We start from the raw sequence: 14,937 nt of genomic DNA, 5'->3' as shown, positions 1-14,937 counted from the left end.
AACAGATACTAATTCCTTGTACCTTCCAAAGCTGCAGTAAATCTTATAACCTGTGACTGAAAAAATGGAGGAAGTAATAAAAGCATGCCATGAAATCAAAAATTGTAAGAAACTTCCTGACATGCCCTTTTTGTTATATTTAATATATGCAGTAGACGTGTTTGCTGGTCACCCACTGTTACATGAGTCATTGGAAGGACCTTGCCACCTGCCCCTCCTCCCCGTTTTTCCTGGCAGTCAATTTATCAGAGGAAGATTTCCTAAGTGGTGTTCAGTGTTTTAACCAGGTTACTGGTTTATGACTGACTAGATAATGTTTTTTCTAATTATTATTTAAATCCTATCCTGTACATATTTCATGGGAACCTGCAGAAAATGCAGGCAATGTTATGCATTTTGTCTCTTTCTACTCAATTTTCCTGTCTGCAATTGCATATTTGTAAAACAAGTAGGAAAACTCATTTTATTGAATTCAGATCTATTCCTCTGAACCTGCTCTATATTATTTATTTCCCAGTTAAAAAATCCTCAGAACTTAAAATCATAAAACTTTTAAAATAGTGTAATGTAAAGAATATAATTAATTTACAGACATTAGAATCTTACAGATTTGATGAAAAGAGCTTGAAAATAATGGGTTTTCTCTTCTGTTTATCTCATTTTTAAGCAAAGTATGTGGAATCAGGAATTTTGGGTGCTGTTCTCAGCTTTCACACTGAGCCCATGTAGCTGGCAATGTGTCACAGAAGATTGAATGTGCAGGTAGAATTAACACCTCTTTCTGAGGTCAGACCAGCAGGTGCCTTTCTTTGGCATGTAAGAAAGGAGCATTCCCAATTATCTAAACTTATAAAAAATTAAATACTTCCAGTAAACAAAAATGTCTGTGGAACAACAGGATATATATTCTTCAATGGATCTGTTTTACTTTTTTCGTTGCACCCTGACATCTCTCTTGGCCTGCCTGAAGTCTCAGTCATCATTTAACAAGATAGTCATGGTGCTTGATAATTTTGAGACAGTAAATATTTAATTTTAATGGCTCAGTTTCTATCAAAAACAACTGCTTTGCCTCCAATTAAAAAAAAAAAAAAAAAAAAAAAAAAAAAAACACAAAAAAAAACCACAAAAAAAACAACCAAAAACCACCACACACCAATCAGTGGATTTAATTAGAGGCAAAAAATGCTCTCAGATGAGGCCAAAAATTCTCTTAGACATGTAAACAAAACACTTGCCTAAATGAGATTAACTTTTCTCTGCTATAACCTAGTTGACCTTAATATTCAACATTAGTAACATCATTATTTTTATTTAGTCTAAGTAGATCAAAATTAGCTCCACGGATTTTGCTGGCCCAAAATTTATAAGCATAGAGTCACCCTCTGAGTGAAGTGCAGAAACAAGAACAGCCAAGCACCTGCCACTTAGAAGCAAACCTGGATCCCTTTTCAGGTGTGGACGATGATGATTTCTAACTAACATCACTAGCTTTTTGCTTTACCTTATGGCTGAAAAGGAAACATCAGAAATTAATTGAAGTGACTCAGAAATTTAAATAAGAAGGCTGAATTTAGTTTCCACCCGTGAATATTTTTGGCAATGTAATTTTAACTAATTCTGGTGAGGCAGCCCTACTTTTACTTCCCTGTACTTTGGCTGACTCCACTAAAATTTGGGTGAGTTGTTGAAGGTGCTGCGCTGGGTTGTTTCCACCCATCATTTACAACCAACAGTCCCCATCTGTGTATAGGGGGAATAATCATTGGCACAGTAACCTAGTATAGATACAAAGCAGCAGTATGAAGTATGTAGGGAAAGTGGTGGATGGAAAGGGGGACACTGGTGTTTTCTAGGCATTCAATGGGACATAGAAATCCTCTGGAAAAACTCAGGCCAGCCATTGGGTCTGTGCCATTGGATATGTGCTATGAGTCTTTTGGCTTAATCATCAAATTCTAAGATTTAACTGAAAGTGAGAAATTGTCATGTATCACACATTTTTCCTTGTGTGTCAATCTTTGAAAATAAATAGCTTTAGTACCCCGAGAAAACACTTATTTCACAGGCTTTATCAGTAACCTTGAGGATCAAAAATGCTAAATGGAAAACCCTCAAAGGAAACATTATTCTGTTGAAATTCTTCACTTAAGTAAAGAAGTTCAAACATTGAAAAGCCAAAAGATTATTATTTTTCCATACTAAAAGGCAGAAATTGTAAGTTTTTATTCTTTTCAATACAAATTGCAGAGCCATTACAGCTAGTGACCCAATTATTCCAAAAGGTCTCAATTTTTTAGAAAATATAAATGTGTTACTAAGAAGATTTTCTGCATGATTAATATCAAAACATGAAAGGCAGATTGAATTTATTCATACATAGGCATTTACACACCTCAGAAAAGGGAAGTTATTTAGAAGGTGATAGAACTGTGATTGCCATTTCAACAAAAAAAAAAAAGCAATCAGTGAGAATAAAACAAGCTCAGTCTGCCAAAATGAAGATTTGGAAGTTAATCAAATATCAACTTAGCCAGCTTGTCATGCTGCTATGTGTGTCTGAAGTTTCCAAATTGTTGTGACTATTGATTTCTAAAATTACACTACAGTTCTGTAGTCTTTCCAAATAAGCAAAGTGTTTTCCAGACCAAGCAAATAAAGAATGAAAAGGCTAAACTCTTCTCTGCTTCCTCTTTGCAGGGTCATAATAATCCTTTCTCAGCTATTATGAGATTCTGCACCATTTGCAGACCACGATTTGACCCCAAGACCAACATTTTGGCTTGTAACTTTTATTTTAAAATGAATGTCTCTTGAAATCCTCCTAAAACCAAAATATTATGCACTACTGTGCACTGTGCATTCAAATAAGTATTAGGCAGGAAAATACAAATAAAAAGCTGTTTCAAACAGAACCATCTTATATTGCTGTTCCCACCTGGATCATATTCCCATAGAAAGATGTACACAGATCACAGTTTTAAGCAGATAATTCTACATCCTGTTTGTAGAGTTCAACTGACCGCCTTCATTCATTATACTGTTACCATTCAAATGTTGATTTTGCATTGCTTGTCTCATTCCACTCCTGCTTCCTATGGTTTACTCAGGGCTTTCCAAGTATCTCTGTCGCATGCTGTATGCTTCCAACATCTTCTTCCAGCACTCTCTCCTCCCCATTTCTTTTCTATTTTTTTTTTTTTATCTCACTCCACCTGGTTGTTCAGTTGAGTAAAACTTCTGCTTCCAAATATCTGAAAAAATTCCAATTGATTAGACAGAACACTCCTCATCTCAAAACATCATTGCCTACAATTATTTTGCCTGGAATGGGCACCATTTGGTTTTTGATACCTATAAAAACTCTCAACTGATAATAGTGAAAAAGTTTATCAGGTGTTTTCCGCATAATTACTTTAAGGCAATTCTTGTAAGCTCCTATTTTTATTTCAAAAACACGCTTCTTAAAAGGTAGACATCTTAAATGACCTCAGGGTGCAAGTTTTAGTAGTTCCTTTATGCATTAAACTGCGTGTTCAAATTTGCACCCTTGGCATTAGTAGAACAGGAACTTTTGCCTTAAGCAATAATACTAATTGGACCACCACCTCACACTAGAGAATTCCTACTCCTCACATTAAGCAGAGATTAAGTCAGTAGGAATTTGAGTCTACAGTTCTTTTACACCACTCTACAACTTAAAAGCATCTCCTCTGTAGCATTCAGGATGGTAAAGTACAGTACTTACTGTCAATCATGATGGGACTCAGTCAGTCTTGCTTCTCATGGAGCAGGCACCATTCCAAGAAGAAGAAAACACCCAGAGATCTCCAATGAGAGCCATACCCATGTGAATTTGCTATGAATATCCACTCATATGCAGGGATACACCAAGATGGAACATTTTTTCTCTGGTTTATTTGGCACTGGACCCAAGAAGGTGTTGGATGTCGCTCAAGGCACATTGGTATGGGCTGAGGAAACTCTTTGGACAGCATCAGGGAAGCCTTACTACATTTGGATTATCAACCAAGACAGAGCAGGAAAGGGAGTTTGTTGGGAACAGAGTTTCACCACGGTGTAGCAATGTGGGTGCATTCTGGTAAAGACTTCAGGGCAGGGATTTCTGCAAAAGCACTGCCTCCCCACCATCCTACCTCTTCCACATCTGCTCAGAGATCCTGACCCACCCCACACTCTGCAGAAAGCCCACTGCCTCCAGCTACAGATCCCTCCCACTGTCACCAGAAACTGTGCTACTGGTCCCTAAAGTCTTCTCCTACTGCTGTAAAGGACCTTGGAGAGGAAGGTTTTGTTGCAAAAGCAGTCTAGCAGGAGAAAAACACCTAAATTAAAGTGCATAGTTCTGCTTCTTTCCTTCATGGCCCCACTCAAGCTCTCAAAAGACTATGGTGACTCTATTCCCAAAGTCATTCCTTCAGCCTCACACCTGACCATCATCTCAGCTGCAGTGTGTCCTTGCTAGCACTCTCCAAATATTGGATCCTGTCTCCACCACTACATCCAAGAGCATTTATCACAATTCTGCCTGGACTCTCAGAAAGAAAAGATATGTTGGTCTAGGGGAAAAAAGTCAGTATCTGATAGGGCTATTTTTTCTTCCTCCTGATTTTTATTGGACAAACAAGTGAGAGAGAGCATTTTAATATAAAGAAGATCGAAGTTTGTTTTCACTGATGACTAAAACAATCATTCTCACATGTAATCACATAAGTAGTTACACTTCAAAGCAATTAAGCTGTTCACTGAACAGAAAAACGATTCTGTAATGTTTTTAGCAATTAAGGTATGACTGGCAGAGTCTAAAACAGAATGATTAGATTTCATCATTTAAAGACAGGTTTAAAGAAGGTGCAACTGGTTCTTTTAATTATCCTTTTTTAATATTTATCTAACTGTACAATCCTTCTATTTGTTAAATGCAGTGAATATTCTATCACTAGTTCATTGTAAAAAATTTTGCATTAGTGCCATCATTTTGTTTTTCATGTTTTACAAGGGTTACAACTGACAGCAGCAAAAGTGTGATACACATTCACATTCCCCTGCTCACACCTCCTGAACTGAGCATTTACATTTCACATGGGGGCGTTAAACTAAACCACCTATATGACTGTTACTGAATTAGAGATTTGATGCTCTAAGTCAAGGGACAAAATGCAAAGTGTACCTCAAAGGAACGCGTCTGTGAAGTCAATGTGATAGCTAATACAAATTCAGTGTTCCTTGGTAAGCTCTGCTTGTTCTTTGTGGTTTTCCACTGATGATGAACAACACTGTGTAAAAGCCAACAAAGGGCATGTCCCCATGGTACCTTACAAATATAAATTATGGTTTTCTGCACTCAGTGTGAGTGCCTGTTTTAGAGAAAAGGAGGATTCAGTTAGACATGGCAAATCTTGAGTAAGACATAGCAAATTAACAGAATGGCAATTTGCATTACTATTTTCTGTATTACACTATTATTTTTTCATTTTACATAATTATCTAGATCAATAATGGCTGAGTTTGGCTATTCTGTTGTGCTTGTTTTGCTTTTTCTTTAATGCCTGCTCTGCAGACAGACTCAATTTTTCATCTCTTTGGCTGTCCAGAAAGTGCATTTCATAATCAAAATGATTATTAGAGACGAAACAGGGTATGCCACCCTTGAGGACATAAGAGCAGCATCTGTAGACCTGGATTCAGAACTCTCAGTTGTACAGATAACAGTATTAGGAGTGAATATCAGATGTAATGAAAGCACTTGTGGTACAATTGCAGTTTGAGGTAGCACAAGTATGAGGGCCAGTGTTGGGAGTGAAAGGACAGTATACCTACTGCATTTAAATGGGGCTGGCTGTTGTTTTGCAGAAAGTGATGTGTGGCAGTCACAGAACCTACTGTCAAAGCATAGTCAGACACCAGAAGAAACCTAGAAAGGTGTCATGCATCAAGTCTGCTATTCAAGAGGAGCCTGCAAGAGATGTAAATGTGCAATTTTACCAAGCAGTGGCCAGCAGTAGCTTCAGATGCCTCCATTATAGTTATTAAACTGAGAATTCCAGTCCTGAGAATGGGTTTTTCTGGCAAGGAAAAAGAAACAGGAGAGTAAGAGGAACAATACTTGAGGCTTTGGGTTTCAAGTGCACATGTATGTCTGAACCATCATCCATCCATCCTCTTTTTAGCTGCATTTTCTGAGAGTTTCTAAGATTAATATTATCATAAAAGCCATTCAGAGCAAAGGATTTTTTAAAAACAGATGCATTTTGTCAGATGAATGTCTTTCATATACCTTGGATGCTCTTATTGCTTATAATTACTGTGGGGTAAACCATATGGTGAAGCCTGTAACAACTATGTCCTGTGGGACTTTTTTTTAAACATTTTCTTAAGATACTACAAGGTAAGATGTTAATCATGTACAGCTTTTCTGTCATTTAGTCATAGCAGATTCCTAAAAGTCCTTCCCAAAAACGTTTGATGAATTTACACTCTTATATGGTAAGATTTATTCCTGTACATTTAGGTCTGGAAGATAAGCATGGTAAAGTCCAGAATGCTCTTCCCATGAACCCTGTGAGAAGGAAACTAGGAAATTATTGGGATGACGGAATATCTCTGTTCTTCTCCTTTTTTTAGAACTGTAAGGAAAAGCAAATAATTCAGAGCAGGAAGGAGGTTGAGCTCTGTTTGGATCTAGCTATCAGAGAACAAAACCCATCTCCTGCAGACAAACAAAACCCATCTAAACCAGTTTAGAAAAGTCAGTAGCTCTTCTACCACAGAAGGGTCACCATTCCAGGTCCTTAGGTAGGCCTGGCAAACAGGGATGGCAAATCCCATTCTAGAAGGATGGTACCTGCAGGTCTCTACCATGTATCAGACTTGTCTTCTCATAAAAGGCTTTTAGGATAAATACAGAGTGCAAGCTATTCACGCTCTGTCATGCCTCATGACTACAAAGCACAGACCTTGGAGGAACTGGTCCCCTGGCCGATGATCTTACGGCCAGGCTCTCCCACAAGAAAATGTTCTTTACATCACAGAGCATTCTGAATGATCCAGAGATGTAAAGACAGAAATTAGCTAGGCTTGCAGAGGAGGTAAGTTATAAAATAATTAAACTTCTAAAAGGTAAGATGGAAAACTCTACATTTTTACTGACTTTTATCTGATTTACTCCATCATTTGTAATTATTGTAGTGTAGGGTCCATAAAGTAGAACTGCACTTTCAGTTAGGGAGGTTTATTAATATTTAATGTTGGTTTTCCAATGTTATATACAATGTAATAGTGTATAGTTAAAATTAATTTAATCTAGTAGAATTTGAATTTGGCAAAAAATGTCAGAAGGATTATACTAGAACTGCAATAACAGTAGCAATAGCACTTTTGGGATACTGAAATACAGTGTTATGCCTAAGAGTGTTTCCAATAGCTCATGCTCAAAAAGCCATCCAGATAGTGAAAAAAGCAACAGAAATAATTTCAAGTGGAAAATGAACCAATAAATATTCCATGCTCTCCATCTTTATTTCAGAGATTATGACGGCAATTAGGACAGTATATAGAGTTTCTTTTATATTGTCTACGGATACCAAGTTTATAAGCTCAGCTGAGTTATTCAGTTCTTAAAATGCATTATGTTGAAATCACACTTTCTAAAGTGGCTTTCTGTTAGATCTACATCAAATGAAAATCTTATTGCTGACTTAAATGTAATTCAGTTCATCCTTGTTGTGTCAGGAGATGTTTTCATATATAAGGGAAAAAAAAAGAAAAAAATTTTAAAAAAACAAACCACTAGTCATCATGAGGGTTTTTTAATACATCAGCACTGCCATAAAGGCAGATGATAAACTGCACACTATTCAGAAGAAAGAATTAGGATGAAATTAACATTGAATTTTTCTAGATTAATCATAGCCCTGGATTTCTGTCGTTCCAGGGAAAATAGAAGCTTGGCTCTCTCAGATTTTAATGTTTCCTCTCAGATTTTACCATTATTTGTAGCAAGAGGGAAGTAAGAAGTTCATGCACTGAAGGAAGGACACAGGAATATTTTGGACTGGTGGGACTGCAAAATTTTTATCGCTGTTTCTAACCAACAGCAAAGCTGCATGGATGACTTGGATTCAGGTGGTTAGCAATGTTAATATTTCACAATAATAACCTAATGAAGCTCTTTAGTGCTGGTGACAGGTAAATGCTTGAAAGTTTATGGCAAGGGAAAAAAGCTTCAATAAATAACTTGAAAATCTGCCTCTTACTGCTTTGATAATTATTGCTTTTTATAATGCCATAGTGGAACCGCAAAGCATAGTCGAAAAAAAGGCTAGAAAAGAGGAACTCTCTTTGGAGCTAATGGGATGTACAGAGGGATATTTTTTTTTCACTTCTTCTAAGATGAATAGCTAGTTAAAAAGCATTAAGTCTCTCTCAGACTTAAGGGGAGGATTTACAGGACTTTTTTTATTATAACTAGTCTCTGTAGGGATCAGACCTAAAACAGGAGAGATGAAGGTTTTTCTCTGTGCAAGTAGAGAATAATAGTTTCAGGATGATTTAACTGAAAGAAGAAAGTTCTGGGATTTCTCACATGAGCTTTTCCCCCTAATCCTGGTTACCTGTGAAGGCCACAACCAGAGACCTGATGCTCTCTTTGCAATGAGGGGGAAATCTGATGCCTGACTTCTTCAAAGGTCAGGATCCCAGTCCTGCAGTGACTTGGATGTTTCTGGAAAAACAGATTTTCAGTAAATGGAAATGTTAACAGATTTTTTTTTTTTCTTTCTTTTCATTGAAGGACATGGAAATTGGCTGAAAAGAATATCTGGAAGTTTTTCAGCTTTGATCAGAAGTGCACCAGGTTTTGTCAGCTGTTTCCTTTCCCAGTTATAAAAGAAGATAGACTCCAACTCCCCATGCCCCCCATCCCAAAATGAGTGAAGAAAAGATTGGCTGAAAGATATTTTTCCTGTCAAAATATTTTTAAAAAATTTGGGTTTAAAATTCCACTTTTTTTAAAAAGAAACCATCTACTTCTGTTAACATTTTCTACTGTTGGTTTTCTAAACAGATGCGATTAGGGAAGTGTTGTCAGTTTCTCTGTGGGTAGGTGGAGCTGGTATGCCTTATGCTCCCCTGCAGCATCACTCAATGCCTACTCGAAGCTGGTGGCATTAATGGATCACATAGCAGGACTCAGACATTTAGAAGCAACCTGGCTTCAGCCTCTGCTGGAAGAATGAACCTCAAAAGAGTTGGCTAGCACTGGATTTTTGCGTTTTCAGCATGTGAAACAACAAAAGAAATCAAAGGATATGCAGTTGTATCCTATTGCAGGTACAGGAAAACAATAGCAAAATAGGCAACAGCAAAAGGGAAGCAACAGAGGAAAAATCCATCAATCTGGTAACTATAGGCATTGCTGAAAGCACACAGCCAAGGTGGAGTGGAAGTGGAGTACTCTGGAGGTGGAGTAAGGTTTATAAATAGTGTGATGGGACTGAAACAAAGAATTCTACACGCAATTTATTTAGATTGAATGCTATTATGCAAATAAAGCATTTCATTGCAAAGTAGCCAAGACACATTATTCGATTTCCTGCTGCTAAAATAGAAATTATTCAGCAGTTGTTTGCATAACATTATAGAGGGGAGATATACTTCAGCTTCAACAGCTCTTGCTTGATTTGCTGTCAATATTTTAGGCCGCACAGTCAAGTCAAGACTGTTGCACAGTCCTGATTGTCCACTGCTGCAGGAACATTATTCTTTTCACCTCCAATGGTTTAAGGTGGGAAAGCATTATAGACATTGATATTTGGTTGATTTGTGAAAAAGTCAAGTCATGATCCTCTTGGTTCTTTTCCCCAGCTGTCTTGGTCCCTTTTTGAGGTTCTCCTGGAAGAAATTCTATGCTTTCATACTAAAGCAAACATTTCATTTCTCAGTTTCTACAGATCAAGTGATGAGATGTCATGTTTGAACCCCCTGAAGGCTGAGAAGAGAAACTCTGACTTCCCCACAGAAAATTGTGAACTGCAGTTTCTTACTGGCTGACAACACCTTTGATTCAATTTGTATGAAACTCAATTTGCTTATCAAAATGGACATTATTGTTCAAATATTAGAAACTCCATTTCTTATATGTTCTAAGCTGTACAATTGTCAGATTTTTATGGTTTAGATTGTAAATGTGGTTTTCTCTGGCTAATTATTGGTATTATTTTTTTAATTTTGATGTCTTAAAGGCCAATGTACTGTATCATAATAATATGAAGGACATATTTAACAGGTGTTGAAAACACTGTATACAAATGTATATTTCTAAAAGCTATTTTTATGATTAGCACGTTTTACTGTTTTACCATATTTAGAGTCAGGTGATATTGCATTTCTTTGTTTACTGCTTAATTCAAACAAGACCATTTTGATCAGTGCCACAATTAAATAGATTGTATGGTATTTCCCATTATTTTATTAAATTTTTTTGTCATTGGAAATAATTACATTTGGTAACAGAATAGCTTCTAAAAAGTGAAAATGTCAAAATAAGAGAGCAATCCTTGATAAACTGTAAATTGCATCCTCCTGTAAATCCCTTTCTTCAGATAAGCCCTCTCTGTGATGCCATTCCTCAGACAGTTGTTACAGCTGCTCTTGCAAATCTCTAAAGGCGGTTTGTTGCTACCATATGGAAAGTCAATCAGCCTCCTGTCCAGCCAGGAAAATTACTTATAGCCTGCCAATATCTGACAGTCTGAGTTAGCCTACTTATTACTGTTTGGGTTATTTTTTGGCAGTAGTCTTTCCACTTAACTCCTAAGGCACTCCTAAAAGTCTGAAGTTGGAATAATTAATTAATACAGATGTCATAGGGGGATTCTCAGGATAGAATTTCTTAATAAGTCATATTTCTTTTCAAACAGAATGGATGCATTATTTCTCTTGCGTTACTGAGACTTTAAATATATCAAAGCATTTGGGCACAAGGACTTCTTCCCCTATAAAAGTACCAACTTGTTCACCATCCCAAAGTCATACCTCTTTAGCATTGCAGACAACATGAAACAAGGAATATGTATTCATTCATCTACATCTTTATGCTAGTGGTACTCATACAGAAAGAGACATGTCTTTAAAGTGATTGCAGAGTAAAAAAATTATTCATTAGATAAAGCCTCCCAAGAGGGAAAGGCATTAATTTTGGAAGTATCTTACACAGTGGAATGGAGCACAGACCCAGCTGTGTGCCAGTCTGCAGCACTGAGCCCTGACCACTGAGTTCCATGACCAGGGTACTTGCTATTTTGGATCACCCAGCACTACAAAGATGAACTCTTGCCCTGCCCTTTCAAATGTTCTCTGTAGGCTGAAAACAAGAGAAAACAAAACTTACCGGAGAGACTTTTTAAAACATCAAACTTTAAATTTCTGTTTTAAAAAGCAGTTTCTGAGATGACAGGTTCACCTCAAGTAGTGCAGTGTAAGTGAGTGGGAGCTCAACGTCTCGGGTCAGGTTTCTGGCATCAAAGAAGTACTGATATTCTTCAAAAATTTGCAAGAAAAACATGCATTTGAATTCAATTATCTATTACTGAGTGAGAAATTTTTCACTAGGCAGCCATGTGACATTGTACTCCCAGTTACGTTTATGTACCTTATATTTAGCTTGTCTGTTGTGTGTGGAGTTACATGGTTTACATAAGTGGTGAGTAGTACCTAGGTCCTTAAATAAGGAAAGACTAGTGTATGCAGCTACACCTGAGCATAAAGAATTGCAGCTTTTGAATTTATCAGGGCTGACTCTCTGAGATAAGTGCAGCAAAAAAATTATTACTCCTGTGTAAGTGAAATGTTAGGTCAAGTAAGAGGGTGAAATACTTCTCCACTTTCTATCGCTTAGTATAGGTTATGAACATTTTTAACTGTAAAAATGCAAAAAGAATTGCCATTTTGGGATTTCTGTCTTTAACCGACAGTTAAAAAAAAAAAAGAACTCCAAGCCCCAGCAGCTCAAGGGGCATTTGTCCCATTTAAATCACATAAACTGTTAGCTGACTTAAAAGATGCAGAATATCATCCAAGGAGATCAGTTCTGATATTGGTGTTAATAAACTAGATATGAGAAACATCTAGGTATAATTGTCTCTTTGCCACCTCCATTCCAAATAAGCTAACACTTACAGAAAACACTCTGAGATTTTTACACATTCTTTAAAATCATTACCCATAGATTATAAACTCACTGAGATGATTGCACATTCATAATGTTGACACCGTTTCACAGCATAGTTTAAGTCCTGAATATTTTTTGAACACAAAAGTCACCTCTGATAACACCATGAGGCACAATTTCATTTGCAAGCCAGAAGATTGTTACCCCGTGCAGTCTATTACTAGCAAGGTTTCTCAATGGCATGTTTGCTTAAAATCACTCCAGAGGATGCTGGTAGCTTCGACAGAGCTTAATAGTTCTCTGCTGTCCATGTATGCTTGGTGTTGTTTGCCATCACCTGTTACTTGTTTGACATAAGTTTTGTCAATTGTGGGATTCTTCAACATTGCTCATCCCTTGTAATACGGAAGAATAGGTAACATAAAAGATCATGTCAATCAGTTTGGACAGTGAACAGTCATAAAATTCTTTACAGACAGTCCTGAATCAAAGCAATTCGTTTTCTACACAGATCTATATGTTCTGTCTATTTCAGATATTTGTTTCAAACATGGGCAGCTGCATGAATGGAAAATATTTACTAAAAAGCTTTAAAGTTTGGATCAAGAAAAAATATTTTTACTTTTGTAAACTCTTGTATTACATATTGTTGCAGGTCCTATTAGTTTTCTCTGTAGATCCATTTTCAGTTCAGAAAAATCATTGTACTTAAACTATGTAGGTAACTATAATCTTGTTAACAGTCCTATTTTTAATTGGTGCCACTGCAATTTAAAATTGAAACATTCAGAGTTTGCCCGTTAGAGCAGATTGATGGTTCATTACAATTTCCTTTAAAATGTTGTAACATAATTTTTACATGTCTGTAAATAAATATTTTCTCTGATTTATGCACTAATTTAGTTTTGCAATTCCTTCTCTTAAAACATGACTCTAAGACACTTTCCAGGAAAAATGTGTTTCTCATAGAAAAATGGCTTTTTAAGCTCTATAATACAACTATCCCTCACAACGTTTCAAAACAGACTGAAGAGTTGCAAGCATTTGTAATCTTAAGTACTAAACTTTAGTAAAATGGGTAGAAATGTTAAACCTGCTATCATTTTAATAGTTTGAAAAATTTAAGCACCAGTACTGTATTAAAAAATGACTGACAAGAAATGTGACCAGATTCCTGAAAAGAGGGAATTCTTCAGTGGAGTGAGAAAGAGGGGGGAACAGTGGGGATATTTAACTGAATTTACAAAATGCATTTTCTTAATCTTGGAAGCTTCTAAGTTTCATGTGTCACAAAAGCAGTATGAACATAATTTATGGAAGCCATGTCAAAAATAGTTATCATTTTCTGCTCAGTATCCACATTCATTTTTCATTCATAGTTCCCTATTCCATTCATAAGGTGTTACTATGCAAGCAAGGTAAAGAGAACTGGCCCACAGAGTCTATCAGAATGATTTTAAATTGTATTGGTATTGTTGGGAAGCAAGACTAATTCGAAACATAAGGTAAAACCAATACAACTTGACATGTTAGTGCTGTAGCACTGAGCATTTCACAGCAATGAAAGGTTCTGGCCACAAGAATGAAAGAGAAAATAAAGGCCCTTGTGTACAGCAGTTACAGCCCCGTGTTTATAATCCATGTCCTTACAAGGATCTGAAAAACTGGTAAGAAAATCCTCTGAGACTGCTTAGAGAAAATACAGAGTGCTACAGGGAATACAGAGTTGTTGAGTTGTTCGGTTTTGTATGGCGGAATAATAAATCATTTGAGACAAAAAGTGCTTGAAATTTTGTGGCTGCTATCATAAGTACTTTTTCTGATTTACCCCTCATAGAAAGATTTCTGTTCCACATTTGTGCAATTAATCCACAAGTATCTGTCTTGGCTTAGATAGACAGGTATCTGCCAGGGAGGGTTGGAGTCTCTGTTGGAATGTAAGCCCCTCCCCTCCTTTTTAAAATTATTATAAATTTGCAATTAAAAAGCTGTCAGGCAAAGATTTTGGGAATAGGCATAGCAGTTCTTTACTAGGGATGTTAAAAAAACTACAAATGCTGTAGTACAGAGGAATAAACAAGCAAACAAACAAACAAGAAATCCTAGAAAACTCTGACAGAGTCAGAAATACAACCTGATGCCCTGTTGGTCAGGGTGTTGGAAGCAGTCCAAAGTAAGCCCTCCTGGAGTGGCAGATGTGGCTTTGTTGGAGTAGAGATGGTCCTGTTGAAGAAAGGGTCTAGTAATGGTGAGATGGGTCCAGTCTTACTCCAGGGATCCGGTGGAAAACTGGATACTTGGCGGCACTTGTGGCTCCTTTTTATCTAGGTGAAGATGGTTTGGCTCTTCCTCTTTGGGTGGAGTACCTCACAATAGGATTATGTAATGTGTCATGTCATTGGTGAGCTTTAATGGTCCATTAGCAGAAGATATTTTTAAGGGGGTAGCGGAACAATGAAGAGAGAGAAGCTACACTCCACCATCTGATAAGTAACACTGACCCATTTGGGCAAAGATAAGCAACACTGCTCCACCCGGTTTCAACAGATGGAATAGAATGACATGTTTTTCGGTTACAAAACCCAGGAGAGTACCACACTTTATTTTAACAGAAAACTGTTGCTATGGGACACAAAACTAACAACATGCACACAGTCAAGTCAGGGCAAAAAGAGGGAAGTTTATTTTTCTACTTCGATTTACATAGATTTTGGACAATGACCACGGGTTGGAGGATTCAGTTGCCA

The 14,937-nt window shown here is 36.9% G+C and overlaps 1 protein-coding gene across 3 annotated transcripts in view; it reads left to right on the top strand.

Moving 5' to 3' along the window:
• The window catches only part of RALYL (RALY RNA binding protein like), a 381,818-nt gene extending 367,863 nt beyond the window's left edge, over positions 1-13,955 (top strand). For all 3 annotated transcript variants that reach the window (XM_066179458.1, XM_066179450.1, XM_066179467.1), the window contains one exon: positions 9,963-13,955. In XM_066179458.1, the coding sequence (XP_066035555.1) occupies positions 9,963-9,980 (18 nt within the window). In that variant the 3' untranslated portion in view covers positions 9,981-13,955. The remainder of the gene's footprint in view (positions 1-9,962) is intronic.
• Positions 13,956-14,937: the final 982 nt, after the last annotated feature.

The sequence above is a fragment of the Chamaea fasciata genome, unplaced genomic scaffold (genome assembly GCF_029207755.1).
Source record: "Chamaea fasciata isolate MVZ Bird 193981 ecotype frontalis unplaced genomic scaffold, bChaFas1.0.hap1 SCAF_1, whole genome shotgun sequence".
Classification (NCBI taxonomy): Eukaryota; Metazoa; Chordata; class Aves; order Passeriformes; family Sylviidae; genus Chamaea; species Chamaea fasciata.
This window is presented reverse-complemented; position numbering and strand designations above follow the sequence as displayed.